A 23580-nucleotide genomic window follows, 5' to 3' on the forward strand; every position below is an offset into this window, starting at 1 on the left:
GGGATCAATATTCTCATTGTGGTTTGCAGTGTCCTCCTTTAGATGAAAACTATTACTTTTCTGACTGTTTCCTGCAATGAGCGGAACTTCAAAGGCCACGGTGCAGCTTGACAGCACCGCAACCGACGGCTTCATATCTCACCAACACAAGCTGTCAAAGGTCGACAGCGATGTTCTGCCAAAACTTTGGAAAGGCTTTGGGAGGTACCAGAGATGGTTAATTTTCCTGACATTGGTTCCAGCGTTATTTATTGGGTTCATCCGACATTCAGATTACTTTTATCTCGCCCCACCACACAAAACATGTACTAAAAATATTAGTACTATAAGTAATTCAAGTTCAATTTATGGTTCAAATAATGGCACAACTCAAAGTTCAAACTTCCAACCAAGTTCCAGCTCAAAGAAGTATAAGGTCCCGGATCAATGTAAGGGTTGTGTCGAATGGGACTTTGAGCTGGAAAATGGACTTGTGGAGAATGTGGTTACCAAGTTTAAGCTGGTGTGTACTGACAAGCGGATGGTCCCCTACGCAAGGATAGGTTTTACGATGGGATGCGTCTTCGGATACCTGGTGTTTGGCATCCTCGCCGACTGGTTCGGCCGTCTTCCGGTGCTGATACTCTCCGTGCTGTTCATATTGTTGTTTGGTCTGAGCGTCTCCCTCTCTATAAACTTTGCCATGTTCGTCACCCTGCGGTTCTTTGAGGGCTTCTGCTTGGCAGGGATACAACTTTGCCTCTATATTCTCAGAATTGAGCTATGTCCTCCAGAATGGCGTTTTGCCATGACCGTTCTGGACATTTTTATAATTTTGCTCGGGCAGATGATGTTGCCAATAGTGGCGTACTTCTGGAGCCACTGGTGGGCCCTCCAGTGTGTCATCGTCTGCCCACTGCTGCTCATACTCCCTTACGTATGGATCTTCCCCGAGTCACTGCGCTGGCTGTTGGCCACGCAGCAGTACTCCAAGGCCAACGAGTGGATCATGAAAAATGTCCCAAGGAACAATCAGGCAGACGTAAAGCAAAAATCAGATCAACTTCTCGCAGAACTGCAGAAGGTTCTTCATAAGAAACCCAAAAAGACCTGGCTATTGAAAATCATTGGGACGAATAACCTGTGGAAGAATGTTGTTGTGCTCTGCATCAATTCACTGACAGGCTATGGGATCCACCATAGCTTGACGATGGCCGTGGAAACCCAGATATACCATAAGTTCTATGCCAATTATTCCATCATGGTGGCCATCGCCGTAATGTCCTCCACGGCCATGTGTGTGACCGTAATGATGATGGGCCGGCGCTGGAGCCTGCTCTTCTTCATGGTCGTTACCATGCTGGCATCGTTGCTGCAGCTGGGCATCATAGATTTGATGGGGAAGAGGATGGCCGACACCAACTTCCTGCTCGACACGATCGCCTTTGCCTTCTCCTTCATCGGCATGATTTCCTCCCACGCGGTCACCAACCTGAGCATATTCTACTGCGCCGAGATCACGCCCACCGTCATCCGGGGCGGCGGCTTGGGCCTGATCATGGCCTGCGCCAACTTCGGCATAGTGACGGACCATGTCATGGACCTCAACAACCAGAAGGGCTTCTTCCTCCATCACGTCCTCTTCCTGTGCTGCACCATGATCTGCTTCATCCTCATTCTGATGCTGCCAGAGACCCGTGAACAGAACCTCCCGGAGACGCTGGTGGACGGGGACAGCTACACGCGCTACACCACGCTCATACGCCGCAAGCGCAAGCCCTCCACCACCAGGACCTCCCCATCCCCTCATCCCCCCATCGCATAACAATAGTCATTTGTTAATATTGTAGGGATGCAAACAATTCCAAAGACTCACTATACGATAACATTGCGATGTGCATGACATGGTATTTCAGCACAATTCCTTTTTTATTGTATTTATTTTTGACAAAATGGTGATGTTTTTTTAAAGTTAATATTATCAATCAACTGATAGTAGAAGCCGTTTATTTGGCAATGATGATGATGATGATTTGAACAATGTACTTTATGTCTCATGCAGCTTCTGGGTTTAAGATGACACAGTCCTCCTCCCTCCACATAGGACTCTACATTACACACCCTGCACTTAGGCCCAATGAGCTATATGCATACACGCCATTTTGGAAACACCAGTGGGTCTCAAAGTGTCCTTGAGTGTGTTTCAAATGGCCCTGTACGGGTGAGTAACTCTGAGAGTGTACAAATGGAACCTATGGGTCCATTTGGTTACGTTTGTACACTCTCAGAGTTATGGGGTCTTTGAATTAAAAAGTTTGACTGCACACTAAATGGAACAGAGCCTTAATTAGTATCATCGGTAACACCTGTGAAAGAAGTAGGAAGAGTTATTCTGTGTGCATATAGTCCATTCATAGAGTTATTGTGTGCATATAGTGCATTCATAGAATTATTCTGTGTGCATATAGTGCATTCATAGATTTATTCTGTGTGCATATACTGTATAGCCCATTCAGTTATTCTCACCCTCTGTTGCTCCGCCTGCCGAATTAGGTCACATATTGACATTCTTGTTGTTTGTTTTCTTTACATTTTAACATCTAGCTTTTGTCATGCTTTAATGGATTTGGAATTAATTATGGTTTTTGTTTGTTTAGTTTTTTCAGCATATGCCTCGAATAGAAATAGCTCTGGAGACAACCCTATGTTTTATACTGTAAATAAAGATGACGTGGCCCCTGTATCCCTGCCAAAGACACGTCCCTGAGGTGACGACGGACTGGCACAGAAATTCAGCCCTGGACGTTTTGTACCAGATATGCAATGCATACGGCACACTGTACCACAACCTGTGGAGATGTAATCCCTCCATCTGGTCCTTGCTTTGCCACAGGGCCTCCTCCCAGTGGGACAAGCTTGTAGATCTTCTATTTTTGCTATATTTGAATTGAAATCGTGAATTATTTTTGTTGCTATTTTTTTATTGGAATCCTGAAAATTAACATGTTTATGTCAAATTCCTTCAATTATAGTTATGTTAACTAAATACAAATACACAAAAAAGACAATAACATTTTAATACTAGTCATTAAGCTACTAATTTAGACTATAGAAGTAGTTAAAGCGGGTCATGTTTGCATGTTTGGAATAAAAAAAAGAATAGGCATCCTAACCAGATGCCCGAACCACCTCTGACTCTCCGGCTGATCTCCTGGTCCGTACTCCCCTCTCCCGTGAACAAGACCCTGACATACTTAAACTCCTTCACCTGGGGTAAAGTCTCATTCCCTACTTGGACTGCACAATCCATCGGTTTCCTGCTGAGAACCATGGCCTCAGATGCCGTTGTTGAGGACCATCCAATCTCTGTAGCCCAGTGGTTCCCAAAGTTGGGTCTGGGGACCCCCATGGTTCCTTGAGGGAGTTCCAGGAGGTCCCTAGCTAAATTATGGAACCATGAACCGTGTGTGTGTGTGCACACACGCACGATTGAAGTATTTAACAGTTTGCAGAATTACAGTACATTTCAAGCACAACTCAATACAAAGACTGTTAACTGTGGACAGCACCATAAGGTATTACACTTCATCATAACATTTATAGACGAACAAATACACTTCTAAATAGCCAAAAACAGGAAATCATCATAAAGGAGGTAAAAAGGGGAAAGAAACTAATACAGTGAGGGGGGGAAAGGGTGGGTGGGGGATCCCTTTGAGAGCGTTTTTTAAGGAGTCAAGGGATTTGCATGTCTTAAATTTCGACATGGGTATCTTGGTGGTGTAGTGGACCTCTTGTGTCTTTTGGACCAGACCCATTGCAAGATGCTATACTCTGTTGTCAACACTAAGCCATTCCAGCCTGTCAAAGTGGGCAGGGGTGAGGTTACAAAACAATAAGGGGCCATAGGCCCTTCGGGATATAGTTCCTTTAAAAAGTATATCTCTTCATGTCATGGATGCGTTTAATTTAAATGTTTTATTTTGAAACACTTGACCGGAAGTGTTTTTCGTTTTGGGTGACTTGACATAATCTGGAGTGTGCGATCTGGAGACACACACACACACACACACACACACACACACGCAGTCACACACACACACTCTCTCTCTCTCACACAACACATGTCTCACACACACACACACACACACACACACACACACACACACGCACTTATGTCACACGCACACACTCCGCCAAGGTAAGCTTTATGAAGAGAGACATGGCATAGCACCGGGGACCGGACCGAACCCCGATGAGGTGGACGTGGACCGTCTGAACACAAACAGTGGACCGGACCACCGGGCCATGCGCGTCTCTGTCGCAGTGGCAGCAGCGGCGAGAGCAGCATGAAACTGACGTGAGTTCTGGCGTGTTTTTTTCTTTTACATTCAACATGTAGCATTCCAACTTGTCCTCGTTCACATTACTATGCGTTATTTTGTGCCTTTTAGCATAATAATGTTATGCAGAGCTCTGCCTGCAGCAACACCGCCCACCGAACATCTGTATTGGAGACAGATGACTTATTTGTTATCGAATCATTTGCTGTAAAATAAAAGCAAACACATTATGTGTGTTTGCAACAGTACGTATAAAAAAATCAGCTAAATGAGCTAATTCATTCTTTATATCGTAGGCCGATACCTGCACCGCACATTCTGCAATGCTGATGTCATTAAAATGTCACAGCATCTGGTACATTTGAATTGTTTGGTCGTTTTAAACCGCGATAGCTGGCACCGGGCACCCTGCGGATCATACGGTAAGGTACTAACGGCTCAATGACAGCTATCCATACGGTGCTACACTTGATCATATAGGCTATTGGATTACTATTCTAACAGGAAGTCTGCTTGTATTGGAAAATGCTTTATTTAGATGTGTTTTAATAGGCATGCAGCATGCCCTTAAAAATCATACAACTCGCGCTGCGGTTTGTATCTGCTCGTTAATCAGTAAATAGTTGGTGAATTAGCCTGTATACATTTTGTAATTATGAAACATGTGTCATGCCACGTTGATGATGTTTGAGTGCATGGGCTATATGTGTGCTCATTTTTATTTAATGTTTTATAAATGTTCTTCTATATTGGGCTACTATGTGTGTGATATGTATTCTTCACAATGTATGATTTTGACATGAATTTATACTTGTTGTTGCAGCAAATCGTTTGTTCTCTCTGACATGCTATTTATAATAGGCATATTTTAGGCTACATTGCATATGTTTCAGTTCAAGTGTATCCATTATTAGTAAGAAGCTGAACCCATAATGCTGATGTGAGCTCCACACTCATGAACAAAAGGGAGATTAAAGGGACATTTCACTGCTAAATAAAAAAGACTAGTTCAGGTGACAATCAGACATGAAATGTAAACTAAAAATCACACCCGTGTGAACTGAGTGGTGCAACTCCCCTCTCCCCCTGCCCAGAGTCTCTCTCTCTCTCTCGCTTTCTCTCTCTCGCTCTCTCTCTCTCTCTCTCACTCTCTCACCATGGACACACTTGAGCCGACAGCCGTGGCTGGGCTCAAGTGTGCCCATGCTGTCTCTCTCTCTCTCATTAGCAGGCAACAGTGCAGCACTATCTCTCTGTTTCTGCCACTTTTGCCCCTACTGGTGCTCTAAACATAGTAACATAGTCACATAGGTTAGGAACTTAGGACGGACATTGCTGTTCCTTGGAGTGGTTGCACCACTCAAAAATACCAGTAATACTTTCAAATAGATATGCTTAAATACAAAAGACAGTACATGCACACAGTTCACATAGTGTGTATGTATGTATTTATATATAATTACAAGCATAAATAACAACCTGTCTGTCACTCAAACATGTAACCAACTGTAAATTAAGTAGACCGTCTATCAGTGGCGTTTCCAGGAATTACATTTTGGGCAGGCAAGATGTGTTAATTGTCGTCCCCCCGCGCACAATCGTAGCACTAAAGGTTTTCAAAGAGAGATACCTGCCAGACGAGTAGGATACAAAGATTGAAAGGCATGCATTTACATTCCGATGGGTGATTGAGGGTCGCGCTCTACCGCAACCAATCAGCTGTCCACTAATAGTTCTCAGGTCTTGTTTTTGTCCAGAAATGGATTTGGACAGGCGGACACCTGTCCTCGCCTTATTGTAGATACGCCTCTGCTGTCTATATCAGTCTAGAATGAGCAGCATTCCAAAGAGTAGACTGTCTATAGTCTATACCCTTATTGATACAGAGACACACACACACACACACACACACACACACACACACACACACACACACACACACACACACACACACACACACACACACACACACACATACATACACGTAGCTGTCTATAGGAGTGGTTGCACCACTCAAAAAAGGCAGACAAAAATAGGGCCCATGGCCTTACAGGCATACCTCCTGGTCCCAGGCCATACACATCATGCAATAACACAGTACAAAAAGACATTCAATTCTAGAAATGCAGGACATTAAAGCCTTTGATCAGATTATAGAATAATGAAATAATCAGTTACAAAAGCCATAGGAGAGCATGTAGATCATCTATTTTCACTCTTTGTTGTACGATAAGTATAAAATAGGGCTTAAGTGGTTAATTGATTTGTTTGATTATTATATCAATAGGATAATTGAAATTAGTGGATAGTTGCAGACCTTCTCAACAATAATGATGTTTTTTTGACGTTCCAGATCTCAGAAGGCCCAGTGCTGTGCTGATCTGAAAGTGTCCAGATCCACTTATAGAAGACAGGAAGACAAACCAACAGGTTTTCTTTTTCTGTTTAAAAGCCAGCTATTTGAGATTTACTGTTTAATATGAATCTTAATGCTATAAACCAGTGGTTCCCAAAGTGGGGTCTGGGGTCCTTGAGGGAGTTCCAGGGAGTCCCCAGCTAAATGATAGTTTGTAACTCTGAGAGTGTAGTTAAATTAACATTGATTTTACAATATAAATTGGGATCTCAGAGATAGAAATGACATTAAATGGGGATCCGTAGCCTAATGCATGTCAAACTGGGATACTTTCAATTAAATGGGTTGAGAATCACTGCTATAGCCGTAAAAATCTTCTCTCAGGGACGGGGTCCCTGTCATATCCAGCGGGTCCCGCACTCAATGATTAATAGTTAGGAAGCAAATGATCGGCCCGTATGGGTCTGTAACTCCAAGAGCAGAAGAACTTACAGGTGCATTTGGTTCCGTTTCCGTGAATGGGTGAATATAATGCACTTGGAATCTCTGTAAAGCGCCTTGGATAAAGGCGCTATATATATGCACCATTTACCTTATCTAAAAAGAACCGCCGACACACAGTATAAGTAGCAGGGTGTTGTCTCCTGTGTCCAAGAGGCAGGTGGAGAAGCAAAGAGATGAGTGGACTGAAGGAGAGGAGACAGAACCCTGCAGCCGCCGCCAATCATGAGAGGGTCACGCTGGTGGTGGAGAGCAGGCACTTTGTGGTGGATCCTGCCACCTTCACCGCACATCCAGACACCATGCTGGGGAGGTATTCTTTCATAAGAATATGATGATAATATACAGTGGAACTGATTTTCTTTTTTATTTATTACATTGTTTACATAATTTGTTTGGTTTTCTCGTCATTACGTCCCGCTCAGTCTAACAAACTGCCAAAAAATACATCTAGAGGTAAAATAAAAGCGATTATTGTTTCAGAATGTTTGGGCCGGCCAGGCAGCACAACTTCACCAGGCCCAATGTGAAAGGAGAATATGAACTGGCTGAGGGCATCAGTGCCAACATCTTTCAGGTTATACTGGTGAGTATCTCTATCTTCCCCCCCCCCCCCCTCTCTCTCTCCCTATCATCTCTCCCCCCTCTCTCTCTCTTATCAATAACACTTGTATGCCAGAAGCTGGTATTTAAAGATGGAGTGCCGTGATTTCTTTGGAATCGTGCATTTCCCGTCAGTGTATGTGTTGGTTGGTTGGTCGGGCACGTGACATCACGTGACATCATCAGGGATGGAGCACGTGACATCATCAGGGAGAGATGTCATCAATATTGGCCAGCAACTCTACATCTGACCTCAAACCCTCAGATCTCCTATGGAGCTAACCTGTTCTGACATTCCATATGTTGATCCTTCCCCATCCATCCTCCCTCTTCGATGTCTCCCTTTTGACTGATGTGTCTATGGAGTTAACATTACTCTAGTAGACCCCCAGGTGTGGTTAGAATATTGAAATATGTCTTCCCACAACAACGGCTGCGGGTGCGGGCGGCTTCAGTTCAGGTGGATCACCACCCACCTGAAAACCAGGTCTACGTAATGAACTGGTGGATGTGGCCACATAATTTGAACACATTATGTACACGTTTTGTTTTTTGGAAAATAAAAACATCTTTCTATGATGTATAATGTATAATCATAGTACCTGATGATCATGTTATAAGGGAGGTAAAAACAATCAGGGCACCCCATCATTAATGTTTCTGTGTCTATATCAGTCTAGAATGAGCAGCATTCCAAAGAGTAGACTGTCTATAGTCTATACCAGGGGTGCCCACACTTTTTTGACTTGAGGTCTACTTTTAAAATTGCCAGCTCAAGGTGATCTACCAACCAAAAATATATTATCCCATTGCTTAAAATACTCAAAATACATAACATTAAGGCATTAGGACTGTTTCAATAATTCTATTTATTTACCACCTTTATTTTGTTAAAGTTACTCTTTGTAATAACGTCAATCTATTTCAATTTGTAATAACATATTGCTCATAAAATGTTACAAATATTAAAAGTATCACACATAAAAAGCATACACAATCACATGAAGGAATAATGCACTCAACTCAACCAGAGCAGAACTCCTACCACAGGACTCTGGCAATCAATTAATAGGCCTACAGTTGCAACCACTATATTAATGGAAAGTATTTCATACAATTTAAGTAAAAAAAATCTGAACTATCCCTTTAATCAGATGACTACTTTCAGCCTTGCACTGAATGGAGTCCGTCAGCGCTGCATAATCCGGACAGTCACTGCTGACAGCTAGTCTTAAACAGGCCTCCAAATGATCGTCCGTCAACGTGGAACGATATTTGGACTTAATTATCTTCATGTGGGAAAACGCTGATTTACATAAATATGTGGAGCCAAATAACGCTGTGAGCGAGGCTGCACAAGTCCTGATGTTTGGATACTTTTCCTTCACGAGTAAGTTCCAAAACTCCATCGCGGGCGCGCAACTTTAACTGTATGTCAGCCTGCAGTGCCATGATCTCATTCTCCAACGCAGAAGAGTTCATGTTAAAAAGTGTTGCTATTTTCGAGGCAATGGAATCAACATCAGCTTCTGAATGGGAAGCACATGAATGTAGCGATGGGCTCGAGTAAGGCAAACGCAGTTGGACTTGGAATGTGACATTGTGAAAAAATAATCTTCCCACTCTGCATGGAAGTGATATGTTTTAGGCTTCTTTGCCGCGCGCATCTTGCTACATGAACAATGATGGATAGATATCCTTTTAATTTGTTTGTTTAACAACACAACAGACCCGACGTTCCCCACACTTGAAAACAAGGCACTGCATTGTGGGGGGTTTTAAAGCCGCCGCCGCCGCCTGCCCGAGGCGGCTCGAGGATTCTTTTTTTTCATGTCAGGGCCAAGCGGTCTACCTGCGCAGCGCTTGCGATCGACTGGTCGACCGCGATCGACGTAATGGGCACCCCTGGTCTATACCCTTATTGATACAGAGACACACACACACATAGTACCTGATGATCATGTTATAAGGGGGGTAAAAACAATCGGGGCACTCCATCATTAATGTTTCTGTGTCAGGTCTTCTACCAGACATTAATGTTTCTGCTCTCTGTGTGTCAGACCTTCTACCAGACATTAATGTTTCTGCTCTCTGTGTGTCAGACCTTCTACCAGACATTAATGTTTCTGCTCTCTGTGTGTCAGACCTTCTACCAGACATGAATGTTTCAGCTCTTTGTGTGTCAGACCTTCTACCAGACATTAATGTTTCTGCTCTCTGTGTGTCAGACCTTCTACCAGACATGAATGTTTCAGCTCTCTGTGTGTCAGACCTTCTACCAGACATTATTTTTTCTGCTCTCTGTGTGTCAGACCTTCTACCAGACATTAATGTTTCAGCTCTCTGTGTGTCAGACCTTCTACCAGACATTAATGTTTCTGCTCTCTGTGTGTCAGACCTTCTACCAGACATTAATGTTTCTGCTCTCTGTGTGTCAGACCTTCTACCAGACATTAATGTTTCTGCTCTCTGTGTGTCAGACCTTCTACCAGACAGGGGTGATGAAGTGTCCAGATGGCATCTTGGTGGCGGAGCTCCGGGAGGCCTGTGATTACCTCTGCATCAACTTCAACGCCAGCACAGTCAAATGTCGTGACCTCAGTCAGTAATTCTCAACGTTGCCTCTATCTTCACTGCAACCCCTTTTTTTTCAGCTCAGATTGACCATAAACCATTTATTGCAAAGCTATTGCATGTTAGTATGGCGGTGTGGCTCTGCTTATGTGATATCAGATAATCTGCATACCGAGACACGGGTCTGATATCACATTTGATATCTCAGATTATCTGTGCACCGAGACACAGCTCTGATATCAACGACCCCCCCAGAGCAGAGCCAAGATACAATAATCCATGAACAACAATACACAGTAATAACACATCAACACATGATTCAACACAATGTATCTACTCAATCGCAAACAATACAATAATATCCCATAACCGCTGGACTAAGAACTACAGGGAGGAGTCCGGGATATGGGGGGAATTTTCATGCAGACGCCGCACAAGCTGCTTTGACAGCTCAGCATGGAGAATGAGTAGTGAGCTGAGGCTGCTTAAGTAGGCCGCCTGAATTGCACTGTGGAAATGAGGGCGTGGCCTGGAGAGGCAGCTGATCTAAAGAAGCAGAATTAATACATACAAAAAAATTACATTTTGGATGACGACATTTTTGCACTTTTCTCAAGTCAATTTTGAAGTCTGGACTTTTCATTTTTTCTATATTGCAGTACTTTTACTGATTAAGTAAACAAGAAATGATGACAGTCATATTTGTCAGGTGAAAGCCAAGGCGAGAGAAAATAGACCAGCTGTGCTTACACACCAGCTGGTCTATTTTCTCTCGCCTTGGCTAACACGCCCAGTTTCCTGTAGTAGCCACCGATTGGCTGCCTTGTCTCTTGCTTTAGTAGCGACCTATGGTCCTGATTGACTGCCTCAACCACACACTTTTGTGACCTCTAGGCCAATGGGACAGCATTGCAGCCAGCAACAACAACCCATCGTCTAAACGCTATGAAACGCTAAAATCAGGAAAAATTGCGGTAAAAAAGATATCCACATCAATCATTTTACATGGCCGCATCATCAGACCTCATCCGACGTTAGAAACAATTAAATCCTTGTAGAAGGCAGCCAATCAGCCAATCATAGTTTTAGACTATGGGGTCAGACTCCCATTGGCTTAGGCGGCAAGGGGTCAGACTCCCATTGATGACTAGGTTGCTTAACATATATGCCCAAGACGTCCACAGACGTCCTAGGGACTACGGCATGTAGTGCCCAGGACGTCTGTGGACGTCTTGGTAAAAAAATATATATATAATTATTTATTTTTATGTCAAAATGTGGTAGCTATTTTTAAAGAATGAAAGGGCACATAATGTAACATTTCATGAGCTGTTCTATGTCATTTGTTGTCACCTGACAACAAATGTGAGTACTTTTTCCACCCAGGCTTATTGTTGTTGTTGTCGTTCCCCCTGCCTTGTTCCAGGTGCCCTGCTTCACGAGCTGTCCAACGATGGCGCGCGGCGGCAGTTCGAGGGCTTCCTGGAGGAGCTGGTGATGCCAGCCATGGTGGCGTGTGCCCAGGGAGGAGAGAGGGAGTGCCACATCGTGGTGCTGGCCGAGGATGACATCGTGGACTGGGACGAGGAGCACCCTCCTCCCATGGGGGAGGAGTACTCACAGAGTACGTTACGCTATGCATGCGCACCACCGCCAGTAACTCTGTTGATTCCGTCGACTAATACAGGGGTTCTCAACGTTTTTGCTTTGGCAATGTCTCGGGACCCCCGCCCCTCCCCTCCCGACCCCCAATATAAATTGACTGCTACAATCACCTTAATAATAGAGACAATACACCATAAGTAAATACTGAAACCAGATATTATCATTATGTGTATGCATGTACTATGTGTACTATGTAAAGTCTTAATTTCCATTTTCCAGCCATTTGTCTTTTGGGGACCCCCCAAAATAATTTGGCGACCCCCTGAGGGGTCGCAACCCACGGGTTGAGAACCCCTGGACTAATACTATGATGAAAAATGTTCGTCGACTACCTTTTTTGCACTTGACGAAAACTAAATGGAAACTAAATGACAACTCGGCTGTGATGACTAAAACTAAGACTAAATATATTGACAATTTCATCAACAAATAAAAACGACTAGTGGACAAGACAGTATAAGTAAAAGACACAAGTTATTTTACACTTGGTTGCATGCTGAAAATAGCAGAATCACATTACAACACAACCAAGGCCCGCTAATATACATTTTAGTCGACTAAACCAACTGTAGATTTAGTGAAACATTCCAGGTGACTAAAACTAAATGAAAACTATTCAAAAGACTACGACTAAAATCAAAATTTGCTGCCAAAATCAACACTGGTCTAGACCCCGTTAAATGTCTCCTTTGTGTCACTGGCTGAATGTAGCAAATTGTGCAGCGGCAGACAAAGTGTTCGACCGCCAGTTTACTTGGGCGGCAAGTGGCTCAGGGGTAGAGTTTCCAGTAGAGCAGCTGGATGGAAACCGTAAGGTTCCCAGTTCGAACCCTGAGGGCTCCCCCAGAATTAGTGTCGAAGTGTCCTTGAGAAAGACTAATTAGCCCTTCACTAACTCTCACCCTAAAAAGTAATTGTCCAATGCCAATCCAAATAGTTTAGCAACGGTTGCTATGCAGGTCAAGCTTTATTCGCTGCTAACGTGCCTATTGGACAAGGATGGGTTGGGGAGGGACTTAGTGAAGGGCTAATTGCTCCCGATGAGCAGGTTGGTAAATGGTGCATTTATATAGCGCCTTTATCCAAGGCGCTTTACATAGATTGTGCATTACATTCACACACGCATTCATACACCGATGGCAGCGGAAACCATGCAAGGCACCAACCAGCACATCAGGAGCAATTAGGGGCTCAAGGACACTTCGACATCTACAAGCTTGTGACACGTGAGCGTGTAAAGCTGCTACTATATTTGAAATGGGGCTTAGTGTACTGTAAGTGGTTAATATTCATACTGTATGTTTCTCTTCCTAGAAATGCAGGGGGGTCATAAGTTTGTTTGTAGTGGAGTGAAAAAATACAAATACTCAAGTAAAGTACAGATACGAGGGGGCGGCGGTGGCTCAGTGGTACAGTGGCTGGATGGTAACCGCAAGGTTGCCTGTTCGAACCTGTGTGTCAAGTGTCCTTGAGCAAGACACTGAACCCCAAATTGCTCCTGATGTGCTGGTTGGCGCCTTGCATGCTTTCCGCTGCCATCGGTGTATGAATGTGTGTGTGAATGTAATGCACAATCTATGTAAACAGCCTTTGATGAAGGCGCTATATAAATGCACCATTTACTAAAAAACAAGTGCAGTACTCTCAGGTAAATGAGTTGGTGTCCAGCGCTGACATGGTGTTTCTTCCCCAGTCCTGTACAGCTCCTAGCTCTACTGACATGGTGTTTCTTCCCCAGTCCTGTACAGCTCCTAGCTCTACTGACATGGTGTTTCTTCCCCAGTCCTGTACAGCTCCTAGCTCTACTGACATGGTGTTTCTTCCCCAGTCCTGTACAGCTCCTAGCTCTACTGACATGGTGTTTCTTCCCCAGTCCTGTACAGCTCCTAGCTCTACTGACATGGTGTTTCTTCCCCAGTCCTGTACAGCTCCTAGCTCTACTGACATGGTGTTTCTTCCCCAGTCCTGTACAGCTCCTAGCTCTACTGACATGGTGTTTCTTCCCCAGTCCTGTACAGCTCCTAGCTCTACTGACATGGTGTTTCTTCCCCAGTCCTGTACAGCTCCTAGCTCTACTGACATGGTGTTTCTTCCCCAGTCCTGTACAGCTCCAAGCTGTATCGCTTCTTCAAGTACATCGAGAACAGAGACGTGGCCAAGGCCCTGCTGAAGGAGAGAGGCCTCAAGAATATCAGGATAGGAATCGAAGGTGAGCGAGAGGTTAACCCATTTAGACCTGAGCACACGATTCTACAAATGTCTTCTAAATCAGGGGTTCTCAACGTTTTTGGCTGGGAACCCCCGGAAAAGCTTTGGCCTGCATGTACCCCGTCCCACCCCCCTCCCCACCACCAATACAAAATGACTGCACGGTAGCGTTTCTAAACGCTACCGTGTGAAACTGTCTATTCCTTTTTTTTTTCATTCTCCCCTCATATCCCCAGGATATCCCACCTGTAAGGAGAAGGTGAAACGGCGCCCAGGCGGGAGGTCGGAGGTCATCTACAACTACGTCCTTGTTTTCATTCTCCCCTCATTATATCCCCAGGATATCCCACCTGTAAGGAGAAGGTGAAGCGGCGCCCGGGGGGCAGGTCGGAGGTCATCTACAACTACGTCCAGAGGCCGTTCATCCAGCTGTCCTGGGAGAAGGAGGAAGGGAAGAGCCGCCACGTGGACTTCCAGTGCGTGCGCAGCAAGAGCGTCCCTAACCTGGCGGCGGCGCCGGGCGGCGAGCCAGCGGACGGCGGGTTGGCCGCCTGGGTGGGCGCCGCGGCCGCGCCCCAGGTGGACGAGTTGGACAGGCTCAACGGCCCCGCGCCCTCGCGCCTAACGCCCCTCCTCTCCCAGACCACAGCGGACCACAACGACAGCTGAGTCTCTCTCTCTCTGAGAGGCCGTCCGCGACCCACTGTATTACCTCTCTCTCAATGTCCGGTGGAATGTGCTGCTGCTATCCCCCTATACCCCTCGCTGTGACGTCCCAGCGAGGACAGACCGACTAGACGGCGGGATTGGATGGTTGGATGGATCGTCTGCTGAACCAAGTTGTGGGTTGGTTGCCTGATTTGAAGAGGAGTTCAGAAGGACTGCCAGCTGTTTTTAGTAGAGGGTTTTGCACATCCTCCTAAAATGAGGGATTGTATCACAGAGGGGCGTGCGTCCTGAGGTTTGTACTCCTTCCGGCGAGACTGTCAGCGTTTCCAGAGGGCTACATGTGTTAGAAAACTGACACTTTCCTCATAGTTTGGAAAGAACAACCCATTGTTTAAGACCAGTCCTAGTGTTGAATGAACAACCGATTGTTTAAGACCAGTCCTAGTGTTGAATGAACAACCCATTGTTTAAGACCAGTCCTAGTGTTGAATGAACAACCCATTGTTTAAGACCAGTCCTAGTGTTGAATGAACAACCCATTGTTTAAGACCAGTCCTAGTGTTGAATGAACAACCCATTGTTTAAGACCAGTCCTAGTGTTGAATGTCCATCGCATAAAAGAGTATTCACCCCCTTTGACTTTTTGCACATTTTTCGGGCTACAAAATTACTTCAAAATGCATTTATTTTGGGATGTTTGTTATGAAATATGTAATGTCAAACTGGTATATAAAGATATGCACTTTATTTGAAGCATAAAAATCACCTTATGTGGATTGTGGAAAACAGTGTGTGCAGTTGGCACAAATTCTCCTCTCCTATAATTTTACTAAATTGGACATAGCACAACCTAACCTAGTGATTAACAGGATGTATTTTCAAATGGTGACAGGATAGTTTTCTTTTAAATATCCACTGTGGTGCTTCAGCATTCTGAAAAACTATGGAACACCTTATAAAACTTCCTCAAAGGAAACTTTTAAGCTCTAGTAAGTGAGTGGGGTGACTTATTTTACAATCTATTAATGGGATAGTCTTATCTTATTGGAAATTTTATACTTGAACTTGATGCATCTTTCTGAATATTCATCCCATTCCAAAGGCCAAGTTGTAGAGAGTAAAGGGGGTGAACCCTTTTTGTAGCCACTGCTGGGAAGAGCTTTTCTATACAGTTAATCTATGTGCGGAATATGCAACAAATGTTTTGATGTTCTGTTATGTCGTCTCGTCTATGCATTCAAAATATATTCAGTGCCACTTGTTTGGTTACTGCTGTAGGCATGCAAACGTATAATACTGTAGGCCTATGAGTGAAAACCAATGTACTGTACATTCCATGGAAACATGACAACTGTATGGGGGAGGGGGGACATTTGTTGTCAGATCTTGTTTAAATATGCATTCACAGCCTGTCCAACCTGTTGTGCGCCTTGGAAGAAATTAAAATGCATTATACTGAGCTGTCATGTGCAATATGTGATGTGACTTTTTATTGATTGAAATATGTATTAACAGTTTGTAGAATTACAGTACATTTAAAGCACAAACTCAATACAAAGACTTAACTGTGAGTGGACGACCCAATTAAGCATTACTCAATGGCAGCTTTATAGGCACTCAAAAATCACATTCACCTAGAAACTCCATTCACACTTTTTATTATTCGGCTTACTGTGGAGACACATGCTGGAAGTTTTTACTTTGAAATGTTTTGTAGTTTCTGAGTTATTTAACTTAAACGCCCAATGCATTCTCTATGGCAATAGCACAAACTTTGGCATGCTACTAGTCCTACATACTTAAACCTAAAAAGAAATTTCAATTTCCGCAATTTGCGCTTTCCGCATTTTCGCAATTTTCAATTTCCGCAATTTTCAATTTCCGCAATTTCCGCAATTTTCAATTTCCAGATAAACCAGCTTTTGTGTATTCAACTATTTGGGTAACATGTGAGCTTTATCCTCTAATTCATGGGCCTGGATTTTTTTTTCTCCAAAAATTCAAAAAACGATGGGTTATAGCCCATGTTTTTTGAAATTTTGAAAAAAAAAGTTAGCCTCGTTTCTCATCATTTTGGACCATGGGCTATAGCCTATATCGTACGGCATACTATAGCGCGCCGTTTTTCATCATTTTTGAGGATTTGAAAAAAATGACGAAATGACAAAAACGATGGGTTATAGCCCATGTTTTTTGAAATTTTGAAAAAAAAAGTTAGCCTCGTTTCTCATCATTTTGGACCATGGGCTATAGCCCATATCGTACGGCATACTATAGCGCGCCGTTTTTCATCATTTTTGAGGATTTGAAAAAAATGACTAAATGACAAAAACGATGGGTTATAGCCCATGTTTTTTTAAATTTCAAAAAAAAAAGTTAGCCTCGTTTCTCATCATTTTGGACCATGGGCTATAGCCCATATCGTACGGCGTACTATAGCGCGCCGTTTTTCATCATTTTTGAGGATTTGAAAAAAATGACGAAATGACAAAAACGATGGGTTATAGCCCATGTTTTTTGAAATTTTGAAAAAAAAAGTTAGCCTCGTTTCTCATCATTTTGGACCATGGGCTATAGCCCATATCGTACGGCATACTATAGCGTGCCGTTTTTCATCATTTTTGAGGATTTGAAAAAAATGACTAAATGACAAAAACGATGGGTTATAGCCCATGTTTTTTGAAATTTCAAAAAAAAAAGTTAGCCTCGTTTCTCATCATTTTGGACCATAGGCTATAGCCCATATCGTACGGCATACTATAGCGCGCCGTTTTTCATCATTTTTGAGGATTTAAAAAAAATGACGAAATGACAAAAACGATGGGTTATAGCCCATGTTTTTTGAAATTTTGAAAAAAAAGGTTAGCCTCGTTTCTCATCATTTTGGACCATGGGCTATAGCCCATATCGTACGGCATACTATAGCGTGCCGTTTTTCATCATTTTTGAGGATTTGAAAAAAATGACTAAATGACAAAAACGATGGGTTATAGCCCATGTTTTTTGAAATTTCAAAAAAAAAAGTTAGCCTCGTTTCTCATCATTTTGGACCATAGGCTATAGCCCATATCGTACGGCATACTATAGCGCGCCGTTTTTCATCATTTTTGAGGATTTAAAAAAAATGACGAAATGACAAAAACGATGGGTTATAGCCCATGTTTTTTGAAATTTTGAAAAAAAAGGTTAGCCTCGTTTCTCATCATTTTGGACCATGGGCTATAGCCCATATCGTACGGCATACTATAGCGCGCCGTTTTTCATCATTTTTGAGGATTTTAAAAAAATGACAAAATGACAAAAACGATGGGTTATAGCCCATGTTTTTTGAAATTTTGAAAAAAAAAGTTAGCCTCGTTTCTCATCATTTTGGACCATGGGCTATAGCCTATATCGTACGGCATACTATAGCGCGCCGTTTTTCATCATTTTTGAGGATTTGAAAAAAATGACGAAATGACAAAAACGATGGGTTATAGCCCATGTTTTTTGAAATTTTGAAAAAAAAAGTTAGCCTCGTTTCTCATCATTTTGGACCATGGGCTATAGCCCATATCGTACGGCATACTATAGCGCGCCGTTTTTCATCATTTTTGAGGATTTGAAAAAATGACTAAATGACAAAAACGATGGGTTATAGCCCATGTTTTTTGAAATTTCAAAAAAAAAAGTTAGCCTCGTTTCTCATCATTTTGGACCATGGGCTATAGCCCATATCGTACGGCGTACTATAGCGCGCCGTTTTTCATCATTTTTGAGGATTTGAAAAAAATGACGAAATGACAAAAACGATGGGTTATAGCCCATGTTTTTTGAAATTTTGAAAAAAAAAGTTAGCCTCGTTTCTCATCATTTTGGACCATGGGCTATAGCCCATATCGTACGGCATACTATAGCGTGCCGTTTTTCATCATTTTTGAGGATTTGAAAAAAATGACTAAATGACAAAAACGATGGGTTATAGCCCATGTTTTTTGAAATTAAAAAAAAAAAGGTTAGCCTCGTTTCTCATCATTTTGGACCATGGGCTATAGCCCATATCGTACGGCGTACTATAGCGCGCCGTTTTTCATCATTTTTGAGGATTTGAAAAAAATTACGAAATGACAAAAACGATGGGTTATAGCCCATGTTTTTTGAAATTTTGAAAAAAAAAGTTAGCCTCGTTTCTCATCATTTTGGACCATGGGCTATAGCCCATATCGTACGGCATACTATAGCGTGCCGTTTTTCATCATTTTTGAGGATTTGAAAAAAATGACGAAATGACAAAAACGATGGGTTATAGCCCATGTTTTTTGAAATTTTGAAAAAAAAGGTTAGCCTCGTTTCTCATCATTTTGGACCATGGGCTATAGCCCATATCGTACGGCATACTATAGCGCGCCGTTTTTCATCATTTTTGAGGATTTAAAAAAAATGACGAAATGACAAAAACGATGGGTTATAGCCCATGTTTTTTGAAATTTTGAAAAAAAAGGTTAGCCTCGTTTCTCATCATTTTGGACCATGGGCTATAGTCTATATCGTACGGCATACTATAGCGCGCCGTTTTTCATCATTTTTGAGGATTTGAAAAAAATGACGAAATGACAAAAACGATGGGTTATAGCCCATGTTTTTTGAAATTTTGAAAAAAAAAGTTAGCCTCGTTTCTCATCATTTTGGACCATGGGCTATAGCCCATATCGTACGGCATACTATAGCGCGCCGTTTTTCATCATTTTTGAGGATTTGAAAAAAATGACGAAATGACAAAAACGATGGGTTATAGCCCATGTTTTTTGAAATTTTGAAAAAAAAAGTTAGCCTCGTTTCTCATCATTTTGGACCATGAACTATAGCCCATATCGTACGGCATACTATAGCGTGCCGTTTTTCATCATTTTTGAGGATTTGAAAAAAATGACGAAATGACAAAAACGATGGGTTATAGCCCATGTTTTTTGAAATTTTGAAAAAAAAGGTTAGCCTCGTTTCTCATCATTTTGGACCATGGGCTATAGCCCATATCGTACGGCATACTATAGCGTGCCGTTTTTCATCATTTTTGAGGATTTGAAAAAAATGACGAAATGACAAAAACGATGGGTTATAGCCCATGTTTTTTGAAATTTTGAAAAAAAAAGTTAGCCTCGTTTCTCATCATTTTGGACCATGGGCTATAGCCCATATCGTACGGCATACTATAGCGTGCCGTTTTTCATCATTTTTGAGGATTTGAAAAAAATGACGAAATGACAAAAACGATGGGTTATAGCCCATGTTTTTTGAAATTTTGAAAAAAAAGGTTAGCCTCGTTTCTCATCATTTTGGACCATGGGCTATAGCCCATATCGTACGGCATACTATAGCGCGCCGTTTTTCATCATTTTTGAGGATTTAAAAAAAATGACGAAATGTCAAAAACGATGGGTTATAGCCCATGTTTTTTGAAATTTTGAAAAAAAAGGTTAGCCTCGTTTCTCATCATTTTGGACCATGGGCTATAGCCCATATCGTACGGCATACTATAGCGCGCCGTTTTTCATCATTTTTGAGGATTTAAAAAAAATGACGAAATGACAAAAACGATGGGTTATAGCCCATGTTTTTTGAAATTTTGAAAAAAAAGGTTAGCCTCGTTTCTCATCATTTTGGACCATGGGCTATAGCCCATATCGTACGGCATACTATAGCGCGCCGTTTTTCATCATTTTTGAGGATTTTAAAAAAATGACAAAATGACAAAAACGATGGGTTATAGCCCATGTTTTTTGAAATTTTGAAAAAAAAAGTTAGCCTCGTTTCTCATCATTTTGGACCATGGGCTATAGCCTATATCGTACGGCATACTATAGCGCGCCGTTTTTCATCATTTTTGAGGATTTGAAAAAAATGACGAAATGACAAAAACAATGGGTTATAGCCCATGTTTTTTGAAATTTTGAAAAAAAAAGTTAGCCTCGTTTCTCATCATTTTGGACCATGGGCTATAGCCCATATCGTACGGCATACTATAGCGCGCCGTTTTTCATCATTTTTGAGGATTTGAAAAAAATGACTAAATGACAAAAACGATGGGTTATAGCCCATGTTTTTTGAAATTTCAAAAAAAAAAGTTAGCCTCGTTTCTCATCATTTTGGACCATGGGCTATAGCCCATATCGTACGGCGTACTATAGCGCGCCGTTTTTCATCATTTTTGAGGATTTGAAAAAAATGACGAAATGACAAAAACGATGGGTTATAGCCCATGTTTTTTGAAATTTTGAAAAAAAAAGTTAGCCTCGTTTCTCATCATTTTGGACCATGGGCTATAGCCCATATCGTACGGCATACTATAGCGTGCCGTTTTTCATCATTTTTGAGGATTTGAAAAAAATGACGAAATGACAAAAACGATGGGTTATAGCCCATGTTTTTTGAAATTTTGAAAAAAAAGGTTAGCCTCGTTTCTCATCATTTTGGACCATGGGCTATAGCCCATATCGTACGGCATACTATAGCGCGCCGTTTTTCATCATTTTTGAGGATTTAAAAAAAATGACGAAATGACAAAAACGATGGGTTATAGCCCATGTTTTTTGAAATTTTGAAAAAAAAGGTTAGCCTCGTTTCTCATCATTTTGGACCATGGGCTATAGCCCATATCGTACGGCATACTATAGCGCGCCGTTTTTCATCATTTTTGAGGATTTTAAAAAAATGACAAAATGACAAAAACGATGGGTTATAGCCCATGTTTTTTGAAATTTTGAAAAAAAAAGTTAGCCTCGTTTCTCATAATTTTGGACCATGGGCTATAGCCCATATCGTACGGCATACTATAGCGCGCCGTTTTTCATCATTTTTGAGGATTTGAAAAAAATGACGAAATGACAAAAACGATGGGTTATAGCCCATGTTTTTTGAAATTTCCAAAAAAAAAGTTAGCCTCGTTTCTCATCATTTTGGACCATGGGCTATAGCCCATATCGTACGGCATACTATAGCGCACCGTTTTTCATCATTTTTGAGGATGTAAAAAAAATGACAAAATGACAAAAACGATGGGTTATAGCCCATGTTTTTTGAAATTTTGAAAAAAAAAGTTAGCCTCGTTTCTCATCATTTTGGACCATGGGCTATAGCCCATATCGTACGGCATACTATAGCGCGCCGTTTTTCATCATTTTTGAGGATTTGAAAAAAATGACGAAATGACAAAAACGATGGGTTATAGTCCATGTTTTTTGAAATTTTGAAAAAAAAAGTTAGCCTCGTTTCTCATCATTTTGGACCATGGGATATAGCCCATATCGTACGGCATACTATAACGCGCCGTTTTTCATCATTTTTGAGGATTTTAAAAAAATGACAAAATGACAAAAACGATGGGTTATAGCCCATGTTTTTTGAAATTTCCAAAAAAAAAGTTAGCCTCGTTTCTCATCATTTTGGACCATGGGCTATAGCCCATATCGTACGGCGTACTATAGCGCGCCGTTTTTCATCATTTTTGAGGATTTGAAAAAAATGACGAAATGACAAAAACGATGGGTTATAGCCCATGTTTTTTGAAATTAAAAAAAAAAAAAATAGCCTCGTTTTTCATCATTTTGGACCATGGGCTATAGCCCATATCGTACGGCATACTATAGCGCGCCGTTTTTCATCATTTTTGAGGATTTGAAAAAAATGACGAAATGACAAAAACGATGGGTTATAGCCCATGTTTTTTTAAATTTTGAAAAAAGTAGTTAGCCTCGTTTCTCATCATTTTGGACCATGGGCTATAGCCCATATCGTACGGCATACTATAGCGCGCCGTTTTTCATCATTTTTGAGGATTTGAAAAAAATGACGAAATGACAAAAACGATGGGTTATAGCCCATGTTTTTTGAAATTTCAAAAAAAAAAGTTAGCCTCGTTTCTCATCATTTTGGACCATGGGCTATAGCCCATATCGTACGGTGTACTATAGCGCGCCGTTTTTCATCATTTTTGAGGACTTGAAAAAAATGACAAAATGACAAAAACGATGGGTTATAGCCCATGTTTTTTGAAATTTTGAAAAAAAAAGTTAGCCTCGTTTCTCATCATTTTGGACCATGGGCTATAGCCCATATCGTACGGCATACTATAGCGCGCCGTTTTTCATCATTTTTGAGGATTTGAAAAAAATGACGAAATGACAAAAACGATGGGTTATAGCCCATGTTTTTTGAAATTTTGAAAATAAAAGTTAGCCTCGTTTTTCATCATTTTGGACCATGGCCATATCGTACGGCATACTATAGCGCGCCGTTTTTCATCATTTTTGAGGATTTGAAAAAAATGACAAAATGACAAAAACGATGGGTTATAGCCCATGTTTTTTTAAATTTTGAAAAAAAAAGTTAGCCTCGTTTCTCATCATTTTGGACCATGGGCTATAGCCCATATCGTACGGCATACTATAGCGCGCCGTTTTTTATAATTTTTGAGGATTTGAAAAAAATGACGAAATGACAAAAACGATGGGTTATAGCCCATGTTTTTTGAAATTTTGAAAATAAAAGTTAGCCTCGTTTCTCATCATTTTGGACCATGGCCATATCGTACGGCATACTATAGCGCGCCGTTTTTCATCATTTTTGAGGATTTAAAAAAAATGACGAAATGACAAAAACGATGGGTTATAGCCCATGTTTTTTGAAATTTTGAAAAAAAAAGTTAGC

The 23580-nt window shown here is 41.7% G+C and overlaps 2 protein-coding genes across 3 annotated transcripts; both read left to right on the forward strand.

The window, feature by feature from the left end:
- Nucleotides 1-76: 76 nt before the first annotated feature.
- On the forward strand, nucleotides 77-1804 carry LOC308315054 (solute carrier family 22 member 23-like; the record flags this gene model as incomplete). The annotated part of the gene is made up of 2 exons (XM_080762877.1): nucleotides 77-204; nucleotides 376-1804. 2 exons carry the CDS (start codon nucleotides 77-79, stop codon nucleotides 1802-1804), a joined length of 1557 nt encoding a protein of 518 aa, XP_080619003.1.
- Nucleotides 1805-4075: 2271 nt separating this feature from the next.
- Nucleotides 4076-16321, forward strand: LOC308315522 (BTB/POZ domain-containing protein KCTD20-like). 2 transcript variants are annotated; one of them, XM_080763544.1, is made up of 8 exons: nucleotides 4076-4339; nucleotides 6676-6752; nucleotides 7336-7492; nucleotides 7663-7765; nucleotides 10263-10383; nucleotides 11783-11980; nucleotides 14120-14230; nucleotides 14570-16321. In XM_080763544.1, exons 1-8 carry the CDS (start codon nucleotides 4329-4331, stop codon nucleotides 14896-14898), a joined length of 1107 nt encoding a protein of 368 aa, XP_080619670.1. In that variant the 5' UTR covers nucleotides 4076-4328; the 3' UTR covers nucleotides 14899-16321. The 2 variants fall into 2 exon arrangements, with proteins under 2 accessions (XP_080619670.1, XP_080619671.1); XM_080763545.1 differs by having other exon boundaries at nucleotides 4324-4339; nucleotides 7340-7492.
- The last annotated feature ends 7259 nt before the right edge of the window (nucleotides 16322-23580 follow it).

This window comes from Protomyctophum bolini, assembly GCF_963924005.1.
Source record: "Protomyctophum bolini genome assembly, chromosome: 5".
Taxonomy (NCBI): Eukaryota; Metazoa; Chordata; class Actinopteri; order Myctophiformes; family Myctophidae; genus Protomyctophum; species Protomyctophum bolini.

What these genes read in the sequence shown, in the direction of transcription:
- LOC308315522 (XM_080763544.1), top strand. An exon ending in ACATCTTTCAGGTTATACTG is followed by an intron (nt 7,766 to 10,262) that starts GTGAGTATCTCT and finishes TCTGTGTGTCAG; the next exon opens with ACCTTCTACCAGACAGGGGT. An exon ending in GGGGGAGGAGTACTCACAGA is followed by an intron (nt 11,981 to 14,119) that starts GTACGTTACGCT and finishes TTTCTTCCCCAG; the next exon opens with TCCTGTACAGCTCCAAGCTG.